At 36.5% G+C, this 22436-nt stretch overlaps 1 protein-coding gene across 1 annotated transcript in view; it reads right to left on the bottom strand.

Annotated features, from left to right (window-relative positions):
- The window catches only part of RGS22 (regulator of G protein signaling 22), a 175203-nt gene that overhangs the window by 84112 nt on the left and 68655 nt on the right, over positions 1 to 22436 (bottom strand). The window contains exons 10-14 of the mRNA XM_024756574.1: positions 20711 to 20885; positions 16791 to 16924; positions 14473 to 14587; positions 12898 to 13020; positions 11973 to 12074 (exon numbers count right to left, since the gene is read on the bottom strand). Coding sequence (XP_024612342.1) covers positions 11973 to 12074; positions 12898 to 13020; positions 14473 to 14587; positions 16791 to 16924; positions 20711 to 20885 — 649 coding nt within the window. The remainder of the gene's footprint in view (positions 1 to 11972; positions 12075 to 12897; positions 13021 to 14472; positions 14588 to 16790; positions 16925 to 20710; positions 20886 to 22436) is intronic.

Here is a 22436-nt window from a genome sequence, read left to right as displayed (position 1 = left end):
CAAAGCAGACTGTCTTCTTGGAACTTATAGTCCAGTGGGGGAAACTATTAAGGGTGAAATTCGATATTCAACATTCATAAAGATATTTTAAGATACCAAAGTGAAAAATTAAACAAGGTGATAAACAGATACTCCTTTTTTTCTAGAGACAGTTAATCAGAAAGCAATGACTTAGAAGTTAAGAGTACAGAGTCTGCAGTCAGAATACTTGGTTCTAATTCCAAGCTCACTAATTGCTAAATGGAAAGTATTGCCTTAGGTAATTACTCAACTCTAAATCTCAGTTTCCTAATCTGTAAAATGGAGAGAACACCAATATCTACCTCTTAGAATTGTCAAGAACTAAATAAAATTATCCATGTAAAGTGATTTCCATAGAACCTGACAGATAGTAAACATTAAATAAATGTCAGGTATAATGATAATTATGGTTTAGAGAAGTTCAGGTGTTGATTTTTCTGGAAACAAAAGGATTAAAAAAGGATCTTGTTTGGTCCATAATCCTATAATATTCAAAATCTTAGGACTGAACATGGGTAGCTCGTATGAACATCAGGAACAGGGGAAACGAATGAATAACTGTAAGCCAGACAGCTGGCTGCTACATGTGTTCTTCCTGAGTCCAATTCACCAGCAAGTGCCACAAAATGGGATGCAGGACAAGAACCCTGTAGATTCCGTGCTCAGTGATTCATAGTGCTCAACAGTCCAAGCCCGAGTGGTACTTGAGACACCATCTCTCTGGTAACAAAAACAAATAATGTAACAAAGCCTGAATAATAACAGGCCTGATACTCAGAAACAACCTAATTATGAAGATTCTGAAATTTACCATTAAGCTATAAAGAGGTACATGATTTTCCACATTTAATCATCACCCCAACCTGACCCCTCACCCATGCCCATTCATCTTTTAAGAAACACAGCTTGATTCTTAATACTACTGCTGTATGAAGAAATAATGATCCCTGTTAGTGCACCTGAAAATACACCATCAGCCTAGAGAAGGAACATTTAGCTCATACCACTTTAATGAAAATGTCAGGACCACCCTGAAGTATTTAAGTCCTGTAAATGCCAAGTAAAGAGAGGAGCTAAACAATTAAGGTAATGGATGACAGCAAGCAAAGAAAAAACTAAGCTGATTATCAAAAAAATCTTCAACACTGCCCCTCTTATGCCATAAAATTTTTTCAAAGGAATTTGTGGTTAACACCCAAGGTTTTGGTAACCTAAAATTAGCTCAGACTTCATTGGAAAACATTGTCAGTACAATGCAAATTTCATAGAGAAAGAGCTACATGGTCTCTTCTTTCTCAATCTTTCTAGCACTCTCTGGAAAAGTAGGCAAAAAAAAGAGAGCATATTCTTGAACTTTGATAGTATTTGGGTGGTAGCACCTGTATGTGTTTTGTTCCTCAAAGTGCCCCCAGCATGGATCAGAGCCTCATGTATACTAGATGCTTATGATAAATATTTGTGGAAATATCTGCAACATTTTTAGGCAAGGGAAAATGTGCTTGTAACTGCTGGTCTAAGTGCTACCCAGTTTATGTTTCTTTCCTGTTTCTACAGTAATAGAAAATGGAGCAGGAGCAAAGGGGCCAAGTACATGGACATTACTGTAGAACCCTGAGGTAGGGCACAACCTGGAATGAACTTCATTTGGATCCACACTGTGCCTAAGATCACCTAATGGAAAATTTAAACGATTTGGGGCCAGAGACGTTGAGAAGGACAGCAATAAAACATTGTTGAATGAAAACATTAATGAATTCTGCATTATTATTATATCACAACTTACAGCTTCCTAAAAACACCAAGAGATGGTATAGGCCTGATGACATTAATTGACTTAGTTTTTTAGTTTCCTTTCTCTCTTGTGAAGTTGTGTAAATGTAAGAGTAAATCCGATCAAGCCACAGTAAATTTAAGAAAACTGAAATCATATCAAGCATCTTTTCCAAACATAACTCTAAGAGATTAGAAGTAAATTACAGGAAAAAAACATAAAAAACACAAAAACATGGAGCTAAGCTGGTTCTTTGAGGAGATAAATAAAATTGATAAACCTTTAGCCAGACTCATCAAGAAAAAGGAGAGAGGACTCAAATCAATAAAATTAGAAATGAAAAAGGAGAAGTTACAACGGACACTGCAGAAATACAAAGCATCCAAAGAGACTATTATAAGCAACACTATGCCAATAAAATGGACAACCTGGGGCTTCCTTGGTGGCGCAGTGCTTGAGAGTCCACCTGCCGATGCAGGGGACACAGGTTCGTGCCCCGGTCTGGGAAGATCCCACATGCCACGGAGTGTCTGGGCCCGTGAGCCATGGCCGCTGAGCCTGCACATCCAGAGCCTGTGCTCCGCAACGGGAGAGGCCACAACAGTGAGAGGCCCACGTACCGCAAAAAAAAAAAGGACAAACTGGAAGAAATGGACAGATTCTTAGAAAAGTATAACCTTCCAAGACTGAACCAGGAAGAAATACAAAACATGAACAGACCAATCACAAGTAATGAAATTGAAACTGTGATTAAAAATCTTCCAAGAAACAAAAGTCCAGGACCAGATGGCTTCACAGGTGAATTCTATCAAACATTTAGAGAAGAGCTAACACCCATCCTTCTCAAAGTCTTCCAAAAAACTTCAGAGGAAGGAACACTCCCAAACTCATTCTATGAGGCCACCATAAACCTGATACCAAAACCAGACAAAGTTAATACCAAGAAAGAAAATTACAGACCAATATCACGGATGAATATAGATGCAAAAATCCTCAACAAAATACTAGCAAACAGTGCTTCCCTGGTGGCGCAGTGGTTGAGAATCTGCCTGCCAATGCAGGGGAGACGGGTTTGAGCCCTGGTCTGGGAAGATCCCACATGCCGTGGAGCAACTGGGCCTGTGAGCCACAATTACTGAGACTGCGCGTCTGGAGCCTGTGCTCCGCAACAAGAGAGGCCGCGATAGTGAGAGGCCCGCACAACGCGATGAAAAGTGGCCACCGCTTGCCACAACTAGAGAAAGCCCTCACACAGAAACGAAGACCCAACACAGCCATTAATAAATAAATAAAAAAATTTAAAAATTCACGACATATGTTAATATTAAAAAAAAATACTAGCAAACAGAATCCAACAACACATTAAAAGGATCATACACCATGATCAAGTGGGTTTTATCCCAGGGATTCAAGGATTCTTCAATATACACAAAGCAATCATATTAACAAACTGAAGAATAAAAACCATATGATCATCTCAATAGAAGCAGAAAAAGCTTTTGACAAAATTCAACACCCATTTATGATAAAAACTCTCCAGAAAGTGGGAATAGAGGGAACCTACCTCAACATAATAAAGGCCATATACAACAAACCCACAGCAAACACCATTCTCAAAGGTGAAAAACTGAAAACATTTCCTCTAAGATCAGGAACAAGACAAGGATGTGGAAGTCCTAGCCACAGCAATCCGAGAGGAAAAAGAAATAAAAGGAATGCAAATTGGAGAAGAAGAAGTAAAACTGTCACTGTTTGCAGATGACATGATACGATACATAGAGAATCCTAAATATGCCACCAGAAAACTACTAGAGCTAATCGATGAATATGGTAAAGTTGCAGGATACAAAATTAATGCACAGAAATCTCTTGCATTCCTATATACTAACAGTGAAAGATCAGAAAGAGAAATTAAGGAAACAATCCCATTCACCATTGCAACAAAAAGAATAAAATACCTAGGAATAAGCCTAACTACGGAGGTAAAAGACTCACAAGACTACAAGACACTGGAGAAAGAAATCAAAGATGACACAAACAGATGGAGAGATATACCATGTTCTTGGATTGGAAGAATCAATATTGTGAAAATGACTATACTACCCAAAGCAATCTACAGAGTCAATGCAATTCGTATAAAATTATCAATGGCATGTTTTATAGAACTAGAACAAAAAAGACCCTGAAGAGCCAAAGCAATCTTGAGGGAGAAAAATGGAGCTGGAGGTCTCAGACTCCCTGACTTCAGACTATACTACAAAGCTATAGTAATCAAGACAATATGGTACTGGCACGAAAACAGAAACATAAATCAATGGAACAGGATAGAAAGCCCAGAGATAAACTCACACACCTATGGTCAACTAATCTATGACAAAGGAGGCAAGAATATACAAGGGAGAAAAGACAGTCTCTTCAATAAACGGTCCTGGGAAAACTGGACAGCTACATGTAAAAGAATGAAACTAGAACACTCCCTAACACCATACACAGAAATAAACTCAAAGTGGATTAAAGACCTAAATGTAAGACTGGACACTATAAAACTCTTAGAGGAAAACGTAGGAAGAACACTCTTTGACATAATTCACAGCAAGATATTTTTTGATCCACCTCCCAGAGTAATGGAAATAAAACCAAAAATAAACAAATGGGACCTAATGAAACTTCAAAGCTTTTGCACAGCAAAGGAAACTCTAAACAAGACAAAAAGACAACCCTCAGAACAGGAGAAAATATTTCCAAACGAATCAACAGACAAAGGATTAATGCCCAATATATATAAACAGCTCAGGCAGCTCAATATTAAAAAAAAACAAACAACACAGTCAAAAAATGGGCAAAAGACCTAAACGGTCATCTCTCCAAAGAAGACATACAGATGACCATGAGGCACATGAAAAGCTGCTCAACATCCATAATTATTAGAGAAATGCAAATGAAAACTACAATGAGGTATCACCTCACACCAGTTAGAATGGGCATCATTAGAAAATCTACAAACAACAAATGCCGGAGAGGCTGTGGAGAAAAGGGACCCCTCTTGCACTGTTGGTGGGAATGTAAATTGATACTGCCACTATGGAGAATAGTATGGAGGTTCCTTATAAAACTAAAAATAGAATTACCATATGACTCAGCAATCCCACTACTGGACATATACCCAGAGAAAGTCATAACTCAAAAAGACGCATGTACTACAGTGTTCATTGCAGCACTATTTACAATAGCCAGGTCATGGAAGCAACCTAAATACCCATCGAAAGACGAATGGATAAAGAAGATGTGGTATATATATACAAGGGAACTTTGGGATTGATGTATATACATTAATATGTATAAAATAGATAAGTAATAAGAACTTGCTGTATAAATAAAATAAAATAAAATTCCAAAAAAATAGAGTAAACCCTTAGAGATCCTGGGTGAATAGGGGTAATCACTTAGACTGACTTATTTGCCATGGGACCCATCAACTGATTTCTTTGTAGGGATATAGAGGCACAACCGTTGCTCACTAGAGCATTAGGCCAGAATATTTATGAGCTGTCAAATTACTGGGTGGAGATGTCAGGAATGGGACTTCCAAATGTCAAGATTTCATCTAGCTAAGATTAAAGATCTATATCTCGAATGTAAAAGATTTGAGATTTAGTCTAAAGTTGTTGAGAGGAGTAAAACAGGACAGTATAATATTTTTGTTTGAAGAGTTGTCACCCAAAAGACAGATTTATTTTGTATTGCTTCACAGAGCAGGAATAAGACTAAAGGATTAAAGTGTTCGGCTCAAAAAATGGAAAAAAAAAAGAAGGAAATAGTTCTCTCCCTTCTACAGGTATTTGAAAAGATGTTGATTAAAAAAAAAAAAACGATAACCAACTTTTATCTGCCAGTAAAGGCAGAACTTATTTAATTTCCAGTTAAGATGCTATTATCTGGTTTTATTTTAAATGTGACTGAAGTACCTCCATAATTCTCTCTCTCCCCCACTACAGAGTGAGCTCTTTAAGCCAAGAACTTTGTCCTAATTATCTTTGCATTCACAGGACATTACTTGGCACATACCAGGCTCTTTGTGAATGTTAACTAAGAAGTGAGTAGCAGAATATTATAAAATATAGCTTAAAAGTTTGTAATTATATGAAGCACATTTTGATTTAAGTGGTATTTTTAATCTCAGAATAAGTTATAGTATTGGTTAAATGAATAGCTGTTGGTTTAGGAGCTGCTGTTCTTCTACCTTGTTTTCTTCAAATTCCTATCTTCGTTCTCCATTAACCAGGCAATTGATAGAACCTTAAGTATTGACTCTAATGATAATAATACCTACTTATTTCATAGAGTGCCCTACATTAAACTACAAAATATTTCCATCTACATTATCTTATACAGACCTTACAAAGTCCTCTGCGGTAGACGTGATGAACTTTTATATGTAGAGCAGAGAAGGCAAAGTACAGCACTGAAGTAGGTTTTGTACCTCAAGTTTGAGCTTAAGTTTGTTCCCAGCTATGAAACCTTGGCAAAGTTAACATTTCAGAGATCTAGATTCTTTTTTTTTTTTCGGTACACGGGCCTCTCACTGTTGCGGTCTCTCCTGTTGCGGAGCACAGGCTCCAGACGCACAGGCTCAGAGGCCATGGCTCACGGGCCTAGCCGCTCCGCGGCATGTGGGATCTTCCCAGATCGGGGCACGAACCCGTGTCCCCTGCATCGGCAGGCAGACTCCCAACCATTGCGCCACCAGGGAAGGCCTAGATTCTTTTTTATCTATAAAAAATAGGATAAAAATACCTCCCATTCTTACTATGGGTATTAAATTAGAAAATATATGACTGCTTCTTGCAGAGACTCCCTTTTTTGGTACGTTGGCAGGCTAGATTACTTGAATCTTTTTCTCTATAAACTGCCTAGAAGTACTGGATAAAGGATAACTAATATCCTTTTAAATGCATAGCTGCGGTAGTAAGGAAAATTACCATGGGTCAAAATTAAGGAGTGTAGTGAAAACCAGGGTGCTAAGCACGAGCTGATGATGAGACTACCATGGGGTGAATCAAGGATGTGGGTTGTAAGAGCCACAGGGTACAGGAGATAGGGCCTTGGACCCTCACAAAGTGAAAATGTAACACTGAGACCCATATGTACACCATGGTCCTTGAAGGGGTACACACAAAGTGAAACATAGAGTGGGAAAAAAATGTACATATATACAACTACCAAACCTAGGAAACAAAAAACAAGCTTGCTTGTCTTGGCTTATACTCTACGTAAAAGAAAAATATCTCCTGCGGATGCACTATCATGAGTTTACCATCATGTGGGTGTGGTTTTCAAGATTACACTTGGCAAATGAGGAAACCCCAAGATGACAAATTAGCATTAAAAATGTGCCTAGCAGAAGCACCACAGATAAAAACTTTACTATAAGAGCTCATCATTCAACATTACAAAACACACAAGGAAAGAATCCACCATGTCAGCAGAAATAATAAATAGCAGAAGTAGTTCTCCCAAGAACTACAAATCATGGAATTATTGGATATTGTAGCAGCCAGACTCTAGGGTGGCACCCATGAACAGTGTCTCCTAGTGTTCATTCCCTTTCATAACCTTCTCCCCCTAAGTGTGGGCATTAACGTATGGCTTGCTTCTAACCAACAGAATACAGCAACAATGATGAGATTTATGTGATTACGTGGACATGATTATGTTACATAAGATGGTAATGCCAGTCTTACTAAGAAACTCCCTCCCTTGCTGGTTTTGGAGAAGCAAGCTGCCATGTTGTGAGCTACCATATGGAGAGGACCACATGGCACAGAGCTGAAGTGGCTGCTAGCTGACAGCTAACAAAAAATGAGTTCTTATTTTGGTGGTCTGCAAGGAACTGAATGCTGCTAACAACCATGTGAGCACTGAAGAAGACTGTTCCCCAGGTGAGCCCCAGATGAGAAACCAGCCCTGGTCAATATCCTGATTTACAGCCTTGTGGAGGACCCAGCAAAGCTGTGCCCAGACTCCTTATCCGTATAAACTGTGAGGTAATAAAGGTGTGTTGTTTAAGCCACAAAGTTATGATAATACGCTTATGTAGGAATAGATACCTAACACAGCTACAGACTATAAAATATGTTTAAAATGCTTAGAGACATAAAAGGAGAACTAAAAACATGAAGAAAAATAAGACAAAAAGATAAATCACCAGGAAGATTTAAAGAACACAAGTAGAATGTCTAATAATAATAAAAAGTAATTCCTTAAATGATTTAACTCAATAGATGGGTTAAACAGCAGATTGAAATCTGCTGAAGAAATAAAATATGAACTGGAAAACAGATCAAAGAAAATTGATCTTGTTCAGTTTTAAAACATATAACACAGATATTATAAGATGGAGAAACTTGAGAGATTAAGAGAGATATGGGATAGACTGAAAAGCACGAACATTGACCAGAGAATCCAGAAAAGAGAAGTAGAAAGACTGAAAGAAATAATGGCTGAGAATTTTCCAGAATTGATGAAAGACATGACTCCTCAGATTCTAGAAGCAACTTAGACCCAAGAAAGATAACTGTAGTAATAAACACATCGAGGTGACATACAGAACCCCAAAGTCAAAGGGAAGATTATAAAAGGAATGAGAAAAAACATCCTCCCTCAAGGGAGCAAGAACAGACTCTTCAACAATAGCAATAGAAACCAGAAGACAGTAGAATAATATCTGCAAAGTGCTGAGAGAAAATTGTCCACCTAGAATTCTATATTCAGCTGAATGATCAATGAGAGAAGAAAATACACATTTTCAGACAAAAAAAAGTCTGATTTTTCCCACTGGTAAATCCTAATGAAAAACCTATTAAAAGCTATTCTTCAGAAATCAAACCCAAAGGAAGGAATGTGATGCAAAAACCAATGGTAAGCAAGAAATTTGTGCGCGATATGTATAGCTGATTCACTTTGTTATAAAGCAGAAACTAACACACCATTGTAAAGCAGTTAAACTCCAATAAAGATGTTAAATAAATAACTAAATAAATCTACACATCATTGATGGTAATAAAAAAAATAGTTAAGACTACTTACTGGGTATAAACAAAATTAACATATATATATTCTGAATCACATTGCTGTACACCTGAAACATTGTAAATAAACTATACTTCAATTAAAAAATGTGTTACCCTGATGTTCAATTCAATAAGGCAAAAATCTCACATTGCTGCAAGAACATCTTTATATTCAATAGCACTCTGTGGTAAAAGTGCCATGGATTTACCTAGCAATCCTCTTATTCCTCACTTTCATTTCATTCTTACCTACCCTCTCTACTCATTAATTCCTACATTCTCCACATAATTTTGCTCCTAGGCTCTAATTTTTACTCTTTTTTTCTCTCTTCCTCCTTCCCACTGATTTTTTATTTTGAACATGTTTGTATGTATGTATACATATGTGTAAACATGTATAATACTTATGCATGTATAATACATTTACTAATTTTTTTAAAATCCCAATGTATATGCTTTGGAGAGTGGTAAATTCTAAATGTGTAGTTTTTGTTGGGATACAGTTTGAAAGATTTCTACAAAGATGGAAGAACTTACAAAAGACTGTGGTACTTCATTCTATTGTAATGGTCTCTCACTGAAGCAAGTATGTAATGTTAAAAAAACAGTAGGACTATTGGCAGAAATCTTGGTTCCAAATCTTGGCAGTGATAGATGGTCCACTGGCAAGTTGTTGCTAGGATCAAAGACTGTATCTTTGCACTCTGGTGGTGCTTCTCTTCCTCCTTGCCAAGACCATTTCATTTGGTTCCTAACTGAACAATTCTATCTGGAAGCTGTGCAATGAAACCTTCAGGATGTGCCCAAGACTGTCGTTCAAACTCCTGGACCACAGTTAGTCATGCTAAATCACTATCACTGACCTCCCATCTAGTCTGCCTACAGATATTTCTGCAATACTTCTTGAGGTAATAAAACTTCAAGGTATGTAATGTGTCGATCAGCATACAGAAAGGCATGTAAGTCTTTTGTAATCAACCCTTGGTCTCTTACCACGCAGCTCATCAGATGTACAAAGACAATATAAAAATCAAGTTAGGGCTTCCCTGGTGGCGCAGTGGTTGAGAGTCTGCCTGCTGACGCAGGGGACACAGGTTCGTGCCCTGGTCTGGGAAGATCCCACATGCCGCGGAGTGGCTGGGCCCGTGAGCCATGGCTGCTGAGCCTGCGCGTCCGGAGCCTGTGCTCCGCAACAGGAGAGGCCACAACAGTGAGAGGCCCACGTACCGCAAAAAAAAAAAAAAAATCAAGTTAATGGCAACTTTAACACAGTGCCAGCTGATTATATGCTGCCATTGGCTTGATCAATCCAAAGATCTATATTGTACATGTACCCTTGAAGGAAGTTATACAGCATTTCTATTATAAAGAAACCAATGGTATTTCATATTGTGAAACAAATCTATAGGATCATGGTATTAGAAGCAAGTCTTATATCTGGGGGCAGAAATCTTGGATAATTAAAACCTAAACCAATTTAGACAACTGCTCCACTAACCAAAAAATAAAATAACCACAGATGCAAAAAGCAAGCAAGTCAAAAAGATTACATGATTTGCTCCTTTTATTTCCCCCAGTTAAACTAAAACCAATGTCTCCATCACTCCCCTCTCCCCATACTGTTTTGACTCTTCAAAAGAGAAGCTAGGGAAGGATAAAAAGCTTATGGGCCTCGATAATCCCAAAACAGAATATCTCAGAATAACAAAAATGTGAGTGTATCCTGTTTCACAATCATTTATAGCTGGTTGAATACCATTACAAAGAATTAACATCTACTAAGCTCAAACAGAATTTCCCCTTTTACAAGTGTATGGAAATATTGTGATTACAACAGCAACAAAAAAACCTACTTAACTGAGTGAGCTGCTGAAGATTTTTAGAGGAGTAAGTCTTGCAGTGGTGAAAACATAATAAAAATGGTGGCACTTTAGCAGTCAGAGGCAATAGGTTAGGGAAAGAAGGATAAGTAGAGAATTACAGGTAAATGATTAACAAGCAGAAGAGCCAATTGTGTGGTCTCAGAAAATGGTACTGGCAAATTAGAGATACAGTTTCATGATTTCATGGAGCCAGATCTGGGCTCTGTAGGAACCGAAGCCCTAATTCTCATGGTAAAAAGTACAAAGTTCTGTCAGCTGATTTATAAAACATAGTTATTAATGCCAAAGTCAGGGTGGTGGAGGTAACAGCAAACACCCAGCAGTACTCTCTGATGTCCTGAATAAGATTATAATATGATAATAAACAATATGACGAAGCTAATCTCCTCAGCATTGCTCAAGGAAAGGTCCCCTGGAATGGGGTTATTTCAGATTATAAGAACCACTTAAATGGTCAAGAGATACAGAAGTGATCAGCAGTTTTCTAGGCTTGATGACCTCTCTCCATAAAAGATTAGGAGAGCCTAAGAATAAAAACTGAAAAGATAAGTTAGCTTGAGTCATAATTCTATTCCCTTTCTTTCTCCCCTCAAAAAATGGCTACTCTCTCTTTCTCTTTGCAGAGAATCCTCTGTTCTCCGCCCTCTATTTTGCTTTGGAGAGGTCTTAAGATGTTCTTTCCTCCAACTCTGAGTATCTGTCTTACATAGCATGTAGCACAGAAGGCCAGGTGATGACACAGGGCCTATGCCACACAGAATCAGTCAACATTCTTTCCCCATCTTTAGACGGGCCAATAGCCTAAGTATCTCCAACAGCTGATTGCTGCAGGAAGCTCAGAGAACATCTTTGGTCAATGCCTCTGCTCCCAATCACTTCAATGATTTATTAGAAGTCCTCTCTCAGGGTTCTCTTTTAAATTACTCACAACCAAACCAAAAAGGCATAAATTAGAAAAAAAGATAAGATGTCCTTTGTTGGAAGAGCAATTAATCGGCAGCAAAGAGAAAATAAGGCATACCAAATAAAATAGATAAAACTGAGAACCCACAAATCAGATTATAAAACAATATTCTGCTGACATTTAAATAAAGTAACTCAATGGCAACAACTTAGCTGCTGCCTTTCTGCCCACATTCCCAGATTTCTCTTGTTTGAGGCTGGACACAACTTTTCATTTCTGTGTACTTAGTGCTTCACATTGAACCAACATTATTTACTACTTACTTGAGCTTGCTTGCATACTTTAAAAGGGTGAATTGTTTCTTGGTAGAAAAGCTGATGATAAGCTTGTAGGTCAAACCAAAAGTACACACTGTTCTTCCACAACTGCAGATGGAAAAAGTACATAAATTACTACCACCCAATTATTAAAGCTCTACAAAGCTCTAATTTCAAATAAAAATAATTGTTTAGCTCCTTGATGTTACTATAAATCAGGTTCAATTTAAGGTGGTTTTATCTTGTATCACAAACTGGCAACATACAAATTATTTATTGGTATTGTCACTGGATCATTATATTTTTGTATATACGTTTCTCACATAATTGGTCATTAAAATAGTAAGTGTTCTAGTTAATAATTAAAAAGTAATCACGCTATCTCTGGCATGAAACCAAAATCTGAAGGTATTCTGATATATGTGGGCAAATGTATATTATACCAGAAGCAAACACAACTCTAATAATTGAGCTAGTGAAATACTTTTCATTTGAGCAAAATAAAGACTGTTTGTGACAACTAAAAAACAAGCAAACAAAAAACCTAGAAATAAGTTTGTTACTATTCATTGCAACTGTCATTGTTAGACTTATTAAAAATAAAACGTAAAGGATTGATAGAAATCAGCACTGAAGTTAATATACATTACACTGAAACAAAGTTATATGAAAGTAATCTATTATTAATAATGCAAGTCAATTCTTGTCTATCTGTATTTCACTTTTCTTTGTAATTTTAGTAGGAAAATGAACCAAAGAGAATTATAATTAAGATATTTAAAATTTTACTAAATATTTAACATGAGATTTCTTACCAGAGGAGATGGGAATTTTAACATCAAATATAACTATTTGAGCATTCAATTATTTCAATCTCTCATTTTAAATGAAATAAAAGTATAAAATTAGATTTAAAATAATTATCTTCTACCTTGTTCCCTGAGTTCTCACAGAATTTAGTAAAGAAGAATCCAGCTCTATTTTCTACATACAACGATTGCAACAAATTTTCCATGTGAAATCCTCCCAAGGCACCATCTGCCATGGTTTTAATCTAGATAACAAAACAGAAGTACATTATCCACCCAGAAACATTGTTATTTTTTTATGGCATTGTACAACAACAGGGTTTCATAAATTCTACCAAGCTGTCATTTCCCCACTGGACTATTTTATTTTATTTTTGTACCATATATGTAATTAATGCAGTATGTTTGCATCTGCCTGTCCCACAAGATTCGTTTATGGAGCCAACTATAGCAGCAGAGTTCATTCTATTATAAACTAATCTGATTTCAAACTTAATATTAAACTGACTTCCCAACCTCAACTATTTTCACATTTCAGGCACCGTGACACCATTTTAGGAGTCTTCCAAATCTCTGTTGGTGGCCTCTTTCCTACATATTTACTGTTATTTTAGCCTTGAACTGCTGCTATAATAGCTACAAGAGAGTTATAAAAAGAAATATCTTCAAGGCCTCTCAGTGATGCTCATTAACTGTCCTTACGGGGTCCCTCTTTGGACAGTCTCACTCCATACAGGTCACGGCCTTCAGAGTGTAAATGGCAGTATAAGTTCTCATAAAACTTTGCTATTTATGGGCTTCTCTGCCAACAGTGCTGGCAAGCCTAACACCGTTCTTGAAACACAGAAAGCTGGCTATTTCTCCAAGCACAAGAGTAACTCTAGAATAAGGAAGGGCGTCCATATTCACATGAGCTCTTTGCTATCTGTTGTGTGGAACTCAGACTTCTTCTTTGTAATCTTAAGATAACTGTGGAATGGACGATTTAGGGTTTAAGTCAGGTTCTTGCTCTCTCTGTTATAGTGTCTCTCTGCCTCTCCCTTTATCCCCCTACTAAACAAATTCTGAGATGAAAATTTAATGTTTTTATGATGTTTAACCATTAGCATTCCAAAGCTAAAAAATCATTATTTGGGTAGGAAATAATACTAAATAGAAGAAAAGGAGAACTGTTTGCTTAGAATAAAATAAATAGTCCAAAATTATATGTAAATGTTCAGCCCATACTAGGACTACGAAGGTTTCTACCTAAAGTATAATTGCAAAAGAATGTGAAATTTTCATTTAGAACTGGTGTATTAAATCCACATTATCAAAGTAACCACACACTGGAAATACTCTGCTTTATAAAAGTTCTAAACATACTTCCAAAACATAACATAGAATATTACTTTTTATAAAATGTTAAAAATTTAATAAAAATCCTAGAGGGTTTTATTTTGTGTCTGAGGTGTGATCATACCAAAACGAGAACGTAGCTGCTTTTGAAAACAGTAATCAACAGAGTATACAGCAACATGGTACTACAAAAGGAAATAGAAAGTTTTTGCATAAAAATCCTTTTGTAAGGAAAAAATAATTCTTTTGTTCAGTAAAGAAAAAAGTCATTATGGTAAATCAATAAAAATTCTATAAAATCAGGGGACACTAAATAGGTTAAATGAGGAATCAAATTACTCAGTTCTCAAAATACTTACCACAGGTTCTTCTGTATAAGTATATCTTCTACCCAGTTGGGGCTTCAGACATTCAGAAATGTCAGTAAAAGATGTTAAACGAATAATTTTGCTGCTTTCTGACATGTGCCTTGACCTAAATTATAGGGATGAGAACTAATTGATCAACAAATATTTTGAGCACCTTTGCTATACATTCACCGAATCTTAGGCGTGCTCCTAAGCATTGTGAGAGAATTAGAAAAAGAAGTATCAGCATCAAGTCCAGCCCTCAAGAGGCAGTTGAGAAAATGAGGTACAGTCATACATAAAGACAACTCTCAATAAAATAACTGCTGGTTGAATGAGTTCGTGAACATATCACAGATGCCAAATGTCTGGGACGGATAATAAAACTATGGGCGTGTAAGAATGAGAAGTCCCTTGGAGCTATATTAGTAATTAAAGAAATGAGCTTCTTCCTGAATAATGGGTGGAAGATAAATTCTGTGTGTATGTGTGTGGGGGGGCTGTGTTTAGAGGGGTTCTTCAGATGGGGAGAAGAGTGAACAATATATGAAGGTAAGTAGACAAAGTCTTGTTTAAAATGCAGCAAGTTAACTAATTTTCTTAGGGCAAGAGAACACTAACAACTAAACTACATACCAAACATTGTGCCAAATATAATTCATATGATCATAATTAATCCTCACAACAGGTGGGATTCATACGGGTTTATATGTGGTAGTTTGAGTTGAGATGATGGAAGACTCTGGAGTTAGACTAATGACTTTCGACCTTAGCTTTTTATATTTTCTCATCCAGCTCCCTCTCCCATAGCCCACTGCAATTATTCCAAACCTCATTTTCCAGCTCCATAACCCATGCCTGTTCCAACTCACCAGCCTTCCTCCACGCCAATCCACCAGCAGATTACCCTGCAGGTTCTTCTCAGACAAAATGTAGGTACAACATCCTTCAGTTTCCCCTGTGCCATGTAGCAGACACTATTAATTGACTGGCTAACTCAACACCCATTTCTGACAACATGATTCTATTACCAGCATCACTAAAATACTGAAAAGGTTGAATATTCACTTATCAAGACTCCAGGTAGGGAGGGGATGTCATGTAACAGTTATGACTGAGATATAAAATGATGTCTGCTGGGGAGCTTCTATGAAAGCCTGCTTTCCTGACTACAGGGAGAGAATTAATGGATATTGCCCCTGCTCCTTCTTTATGATTCGAGAGCCTGATGTCAGGAGCTGTAACACCACAGACTATAAAGGAATGGCCAAGAGCATTACAAAGACTTAGGCCTCAATACTCCTAATCTGGTGAACCAATACTGGCAGTTGCCTACACTCAGATTTCTTGCTCTGTGAAAAACATAATTCCATTTGTCTAGGCCATTGTTAGTCAACTTTTCTGTTATTTGCAGCTGAAAGCATTTCAAATTTATCTATCAACAGATATATTTACCTACACCCATCCTTACTTCCTTCCATCCTGTCTCAGGAAGAAGTGTCCTATTTCCTGTCCAAGGTAGCCCCATTGCCTTGGTTACTGAACCCTTCCTTCTCTTCTACTTTGAAGGGAAAGGTACAGAGAGTAGATGAGTGGTTACTGGGGTTTCGGGGAGGGAAGAGTAAGGAGTGATTGTTAATGAGATGGAGCTTCTTTTTTGGCTGATGAGTTGTTTTGGAATTATATAGTGGTGATGGTTTTACAACTTTGTGCATATACTAAAAGTCACTGAATTGTATACCTGAACATGGTTAAAATAGTGAATTTTATGATAGGTAAATTTTATCTCAATAAAGAAGAATAAAAGTGAAGTAATAAATCCTTAAACAAATAATTATCCACCAGCAGACTACACACCAAAGTTAACACCAAAGGGTATTTCTTCAAGCTGAAGGAAAATAACTCCGTTTGAAATAAAGAACAATGAAAAGCGTAAATAGGTGGGCAAATCTAAACGAATTTTTAAAATATACTGTATTAAATAAGTACAATATTATTGAGGGTATTTTGAGTTCTCAAGCTTGAGAAATATTACTGAGAAGGGAAAAGAAAGCATTGAAGGGCGATCTTCTCAGAGACGTCTTTTGATTGTACAGCTCATGAGAAGCTAGAGATCATAACTACCACCTCTTTAAAATTACCAATCTTAGGCGTTCTACGATTAATTAGAGTATGCGTGAGAAATACAACCCTCTAATATCTATCCCTGAAATATAAGAACTCATGTAAAAAAAGAAAAGTATTAGTTTTCAATTTCTATTTAATTTTTAAATTCTTCAAAAATCTTACCATTGCAGAAAAGCACTTGGGACACAAAAAGCTGCACCTACCCTTTCTTAATCACATCATCCTTAGGAAAAACTGGATTCAAAGACTCACTCTTCCAAGGTTTTTGAATTGCTGTTTTTACTCTAGGTGGTTTCTTGGGAGATTTAGAAAGTTGTAATAAACTGGATTCTTCTTTCTAAAAAGTAGTAAGATAATGAACACAGTGAAAAATGGGCAAAATGGGGAAAAAAAGGACAGAGAATAAAGCATAGCTCTCCAAAAATACCTCAAAATTGTTTTGATTAGAGGAGTTCTTTCCTCACTCTACCACTTACCATGCTATGTTTGAGACGGAGAATATTTTTTATTCTCCGTCTCAAACTCCAACTTTCATGCAACCAGCAGGCTGAAATCCCTATACCTATTGAGAGTATTAGAAAAACAAGGCCAAAGGCTTTACGTTATTATGAAAAAAGACTCTTTCCTGGAGGAAGAACTTTGTAAAAACTTTTCTTTATTCTGTAACTGAATAAGTTTTAGTGCCCTGTGTGTGTATGTGTATGTGTGTGTGGTGGGGTAGGGAATGCAGGTAGCAGGGCGGGAAAAGATGTGTGGACACCATTGGTCCATAAGAGACTTACATCTTAACAGAACTATTTCCTTCCATTTTTGGATATTTTATTTTCATGCGTATTCTTCTCATTCTTAAATGTTCTTTATGGCAAAAGTTAATTATTTAAATCTAGAACATGAGATGCTACATACATGAATCAAAAAAATACAAACACCTAAATGTCCAAAGAGAGGAGAAAGAAACAATTATATATACTTATACATGTATTTATATATATAATATATAAATGTAACATTATATAATACTTAAAAGGATTATGAAAATTATGGAAAAATACTGATGAAGAAATTACCAGAATTGAAAGATATAAGTATATTACAATTAAAAATTGTATATTATACAATTAAAAATATAGGTATATTTAAAATATAAGTATATTACAATTAAAAATTCACAAAAAGCCTAAGAGAAAATAGGTTAATCGTTGTCTAGAAGTCAGTGAGATCAGAGTGATTTGTCTCTTCAGTTTCCAAATTTACAGTAGTTTTATTATTTTTATAATTTGAAAAAGAAACAAACTTTTCTTATATGTCAACTTCAATTAGAATGTAATATGTGCTGCTGGAGAGCAAGAAATTTATTTGTGATGCTTTATTATCCAGAACAAACAATAAAATCTCATATACACTCTAGGTGCCTAACAGCTACTAATATCTTTTTAAGAATTCTATAAACAAAATTAATTACTTAAGTATGTTTTACTTATAACATTCTAGGTATCAGGGCTCACATCTGTTTTAGTAATTCGGAACAAAGCATGACATTAACCAATACTCATTAAATGAGTGGGACTGGGCTTATGAAAAGTGTATCATACAGAAGTGGCAAATTCATAGACACAAAGTAGAATGGTGGTTACCAAGGGATGCAGGAGGGGTTGGTTAATGGGTATATAGTTTCAAATTTGCAAGATAAAATAGTTCTGAAGACCTGTTTCACAGCAATGCAAATATACTTACTACCTCAGTGTACACTTGAAAATGGTTAAGATGGTAAATTTTGTTATGTGCTTTTTACCATACCACAATAAAAAAGTTTCCTTAATATAAAAAAAAAATTTAAGTGTATTATACTTAAAATGAGAGGATGGCCTAAATTAGAATTTTTGAGCTTTCTGGCTTGGGAGAAAGCAAGAAAAGTAGCCAAAAAGAAACTGATAGAGAAAAAACTGACAAAAGGGCACAGCAGAATTGGGGGGTGGGTTAAGGAGCTGCTCTATATCATGACTGTGATGGTAGCTACACAATGTATATATTTGTCAAAAATTACAGAACAGTACACTAAAAAGGGTGAATTTTACTCTACATAAATGATATCTCAACTTTTAAAACAGGAAAAATAAAGAAAACAGAATCGAGTTCCATTCCTTACACTGTTTTCTGCAGGGGAAACAGAATGAGATCAGAATTAGTTATCCAACTAGAAAACACCGATGACAACATATGGTGATGGTACTCAGAAAGCCAAATGTTATCAGATGATGTGCTCCCTACACCACACCTCTAAGATTTGTGACTGCGTCACAAAGTCACATGGGCTAACAAGGAAGCTCAGATTTATCAGTAGAGTGGCATACAAAAAGGCCACAAGTGCAAAGGAGGTCAGAAAAATGTCTAAACAATGGATAAGAAACCATTAGCTCACTACAGTGACACTAACTCAAAGTGTGGTCCCCAGACCAGCAGCAAAAACATCACGTGGAAAAAAAAAAAAAATCACGTGGGAGGGAGCTTGTTAGATATGCAAATCCTTGGGCCCCACCCCAGACCTACTGAATATTGATCTTTGAGTGCAGCCCTGAAGTCTCTATTCGGACTCAGGTGACTCACACATGCTGAAACTTGAGAACCACCAGCCTGTAGCGATGCTTTGCCTACACATCACCTAGGAATCTTATTAAAATGTAGGTTCTAAAATGTGATTCTAATGTTCAGGCAGGATGAGAACTTCAATTCTAAGCCAACCTCCTGATTTTACAGTGACTCTCACCCAGTCTATATTAATTAAATCAGACTCTCTGAAGGTGGGACCCAGGTACCAGTATGTTTAAAAACTCTCTATGTGATTCTAGTGTGTATACAGGATTAAGAAATCACTAACAGAAAAACTGTAAGGTATTTCCAGCTCTAAAGCACTACTTGTAGAAGCAGAATTTTAAAAACTGTAATTATACATCTTCCTGACTTTTAAAAATAAGATATCCTGATCATAAAGTAATCTGCTTTTTGAAGGGTTTGTGTGTGGCTATGGCTAATAACACTTAACATTCTGTGACACCTTTAAAGCTAGAAAGATTAATAAGGCTCCTTACTTCTGAAATGCAGGTGTTAGCTACATTTATTATATCTCTATGCCAAAGCATATAGGATTATTCACTTCTTCTCTGTAAAGCTGGTTAACTTTTCTTCTCTTTGTGGACTTTTCCCCCCTATTTTTTGTACTATCTTATTCTTCCCCATTGTGAAAAAATGCTCACTATTTCTAATTTTGCTGTTGCTACTTTTCACTCATTTGTTCAGTTTATATTTATTAAGCACCAGGCACTGTTCTAGGCACTGAGGAAAAGCAGTTAACAAAGAAAAATCCCTTATATTCTAGTAGGAGCTGAAAGACAATAAACATAAATCACATGGTCTTAAGTACAATAAAGCAAAATAAAGCGGAGCAGAGGGCTCCAATAGTGAGGGAGGGTATCTGTGCTGTCCTACACAAGTGCGCTTACATGGAAGAGTCAAGGATAGCCTCTCTGATTAAGGGATATCTGAGCAGACACCAAAGTGAGTGAGGGGCAACATATCCGGAGGAAGGGTGCTACAAGTGAAGGGAACAGCAAGTACAGCCCTCCCAGGTTTTTGCTTGGTGTGTTCCAAGAACAGCAAAGAGGCCAGTGTGGAGTGGTGTAAGCTAGAGAAGAATGCTAGGAAATAAGGTCAGGAAGTTAGCAGGGGTGTGAACAGCTGTGTAAAGACTTTGGCTTGTATTCTGAGTGAGAGAGGAGGCCACTAGAGAGTTTTGAGCAAGTGAGTACATGATCATGCATTTTTAAAAGATCACATTGGCTGATTGGTGGAGAACAAACCATAGGTTTTCTTATTTCCTAATTGTTGCAGCATGTACATTAACAACAACAACAAAAGGTTTATGATGAAACTTAAGTACTAGTGTACAAAACGCAAGCATGGGGCTTCCCTGGTGGCGCAGTGGTCGAGAGTCCGCCTGCCGATGCAGGGGACGCGAGTTCGTGCCCCGGTCCGGGAAGATCCCAAAAAAAAAAAAAAAAAAAAAAAAACGCAAGCATGGATATTTTATTACAAACTTAAGAGATCTAAGTATCAATGTACATCCTACCTGCATCTCAGGTATCTGTGGAATGCAAGATTTAGGTCTTAATGGCAAGAGGGTTGCCATTTGTGGAAAAGGGTCGACATCCTTCCTTGGTTTCTCTTGACGAAGGTGCCAGAATTTCAGTTCAGCACTAGCATGTTTTGTTGAGGATGAATGAGTAACACAGAACCTCGGTGCCCTAGTTGGAGGAAAAACAAATTTAAGATTAAACTAGACAATAAGCCTCAAAAATCAAAACGCTACCAAATGTATAATATCTGCGCTCACAATTATCAGTCTTGCCACATCTCTTTTCTAATAATTTCTTCTTTTTCTGCTGCCTAGCCCCTCCCTCCAGTGTTATTCTATGATATATCAACTGCCTGAAATCACATTCACTTATACAATATAAAGAGGCAATATACACGAAGAAAAAATAATTAATAAAATTACATTCAAATTATTATCTGCTTGATAAGAAAAAGAAACCTATATATCTATTTGATGAAGGAATTTTTAAAAATAATTTACAGTTTCTAGTAAAACAAAAATAGAATGCACCTGTGATCTGTTTTAAAGCAGTTTACAATTTATCTATAATACCAAATAAAAACTAGTGGATTAAATTAACATTTAAAAATATATAAACATTTTTATAATGCTTAAGTATACTACTAAAGTGGATTATGAATCATATGATCTATTTTCAAGCCTTAAATTTAAAGGTAAGAATTTTATAACAATTTAGATAATAAATGAAAGACCTATACTACTGCCAGAAATTTAGGAAAAAGAATGTTTGGCACAGTATCAAGGCCCCACTTAACTTGATGGATATTCCCATACTCAGTCCGTGGGCTAACTCTATATTGCCTATGGGGTTAACTCCAGCTGTCAGGGCCTGTTGTTAATTACTTCTTGGACTAGGTTCTCCCCCTGGTACCATGGTCCAAAGACTAATTTCACTTCATATTTCAGGTCCTGGTAGAAAATTGCCTCCCTTTAAAAACAGGAAGATGGTAGATACCTCCCTGATGTAAACACAGGTTAGGAGTGGAAGAGAACCCAAAGTCCATAATTAGTTTAGGATCAGAAAGCACCCTGTAAAGATCTGGGTGGTCATTTTACACATATTTCAAAACCTTTACTTGCAGACTTGGAAATATCTAAAATTACCTCTTATTTTCATGCCAATTAGTAAGTGGGCATATTTACAAGACCCTGATCAAATAAATCATACACATGCTGGACAGGAAATCTGGGTATATCAATTTTCTAATTCCCATCATTACAGTATATTCACATGGCCCCATTTTAATCTTGCATTCTTATTTAATTCATTGCATTAATTTTTTATTAGCCACTACGTGAATTCATCAAATACTGTGGACTACATTTCACAGTCAATCCTAAACAGGTATTGTATTCTTTTTCACACTTCCATCATACAGGTTCTCATGTACATTGATTGTACACCTCTTAATCTGAAGGTCTAAAGAGTGGGAGAAGGTATTTGCCACATAAATCACCAAAGGAACTGCATCCAATATATGTATGTGTAAACACGTGTATATATATATATATATATATATATATTATATATATGTACATACATGTGTGTGTGCGAATGTGTGTATATCTATCTATATCTATTTATCTATCCATCTATCTATGTATCTCACAATAGAAAAATGGGCAAGGAAGATAAACAAGCAATTCATGAAAGCTGAAATCCAAATGACCACTCAAT

This window comes from Neophocaena asiaeorientalis, unplaced genomic scaffold (assembly GCF_003031525.2).
Source record: "Neophocaena asiaeorientalis asiaeorientalis breed wild unplaced genomic scaffold, Neophocaena_asiaeorientalis_V1.1 scaffold29, whole genome shotgun sequence".
Taxonomy (NCBI): domain Eukaryota; kingdom Metazoa; phylum Chordata; class Mammalia; order Artiodactyla; family Phocoenidae; genus Neophocaena; species Neophocaena asiaeorientalis.
Note: the sequence above shows the minus strand (reverse complement) of the source record. Positions and strands in the feature narration are given on the sequence as shown.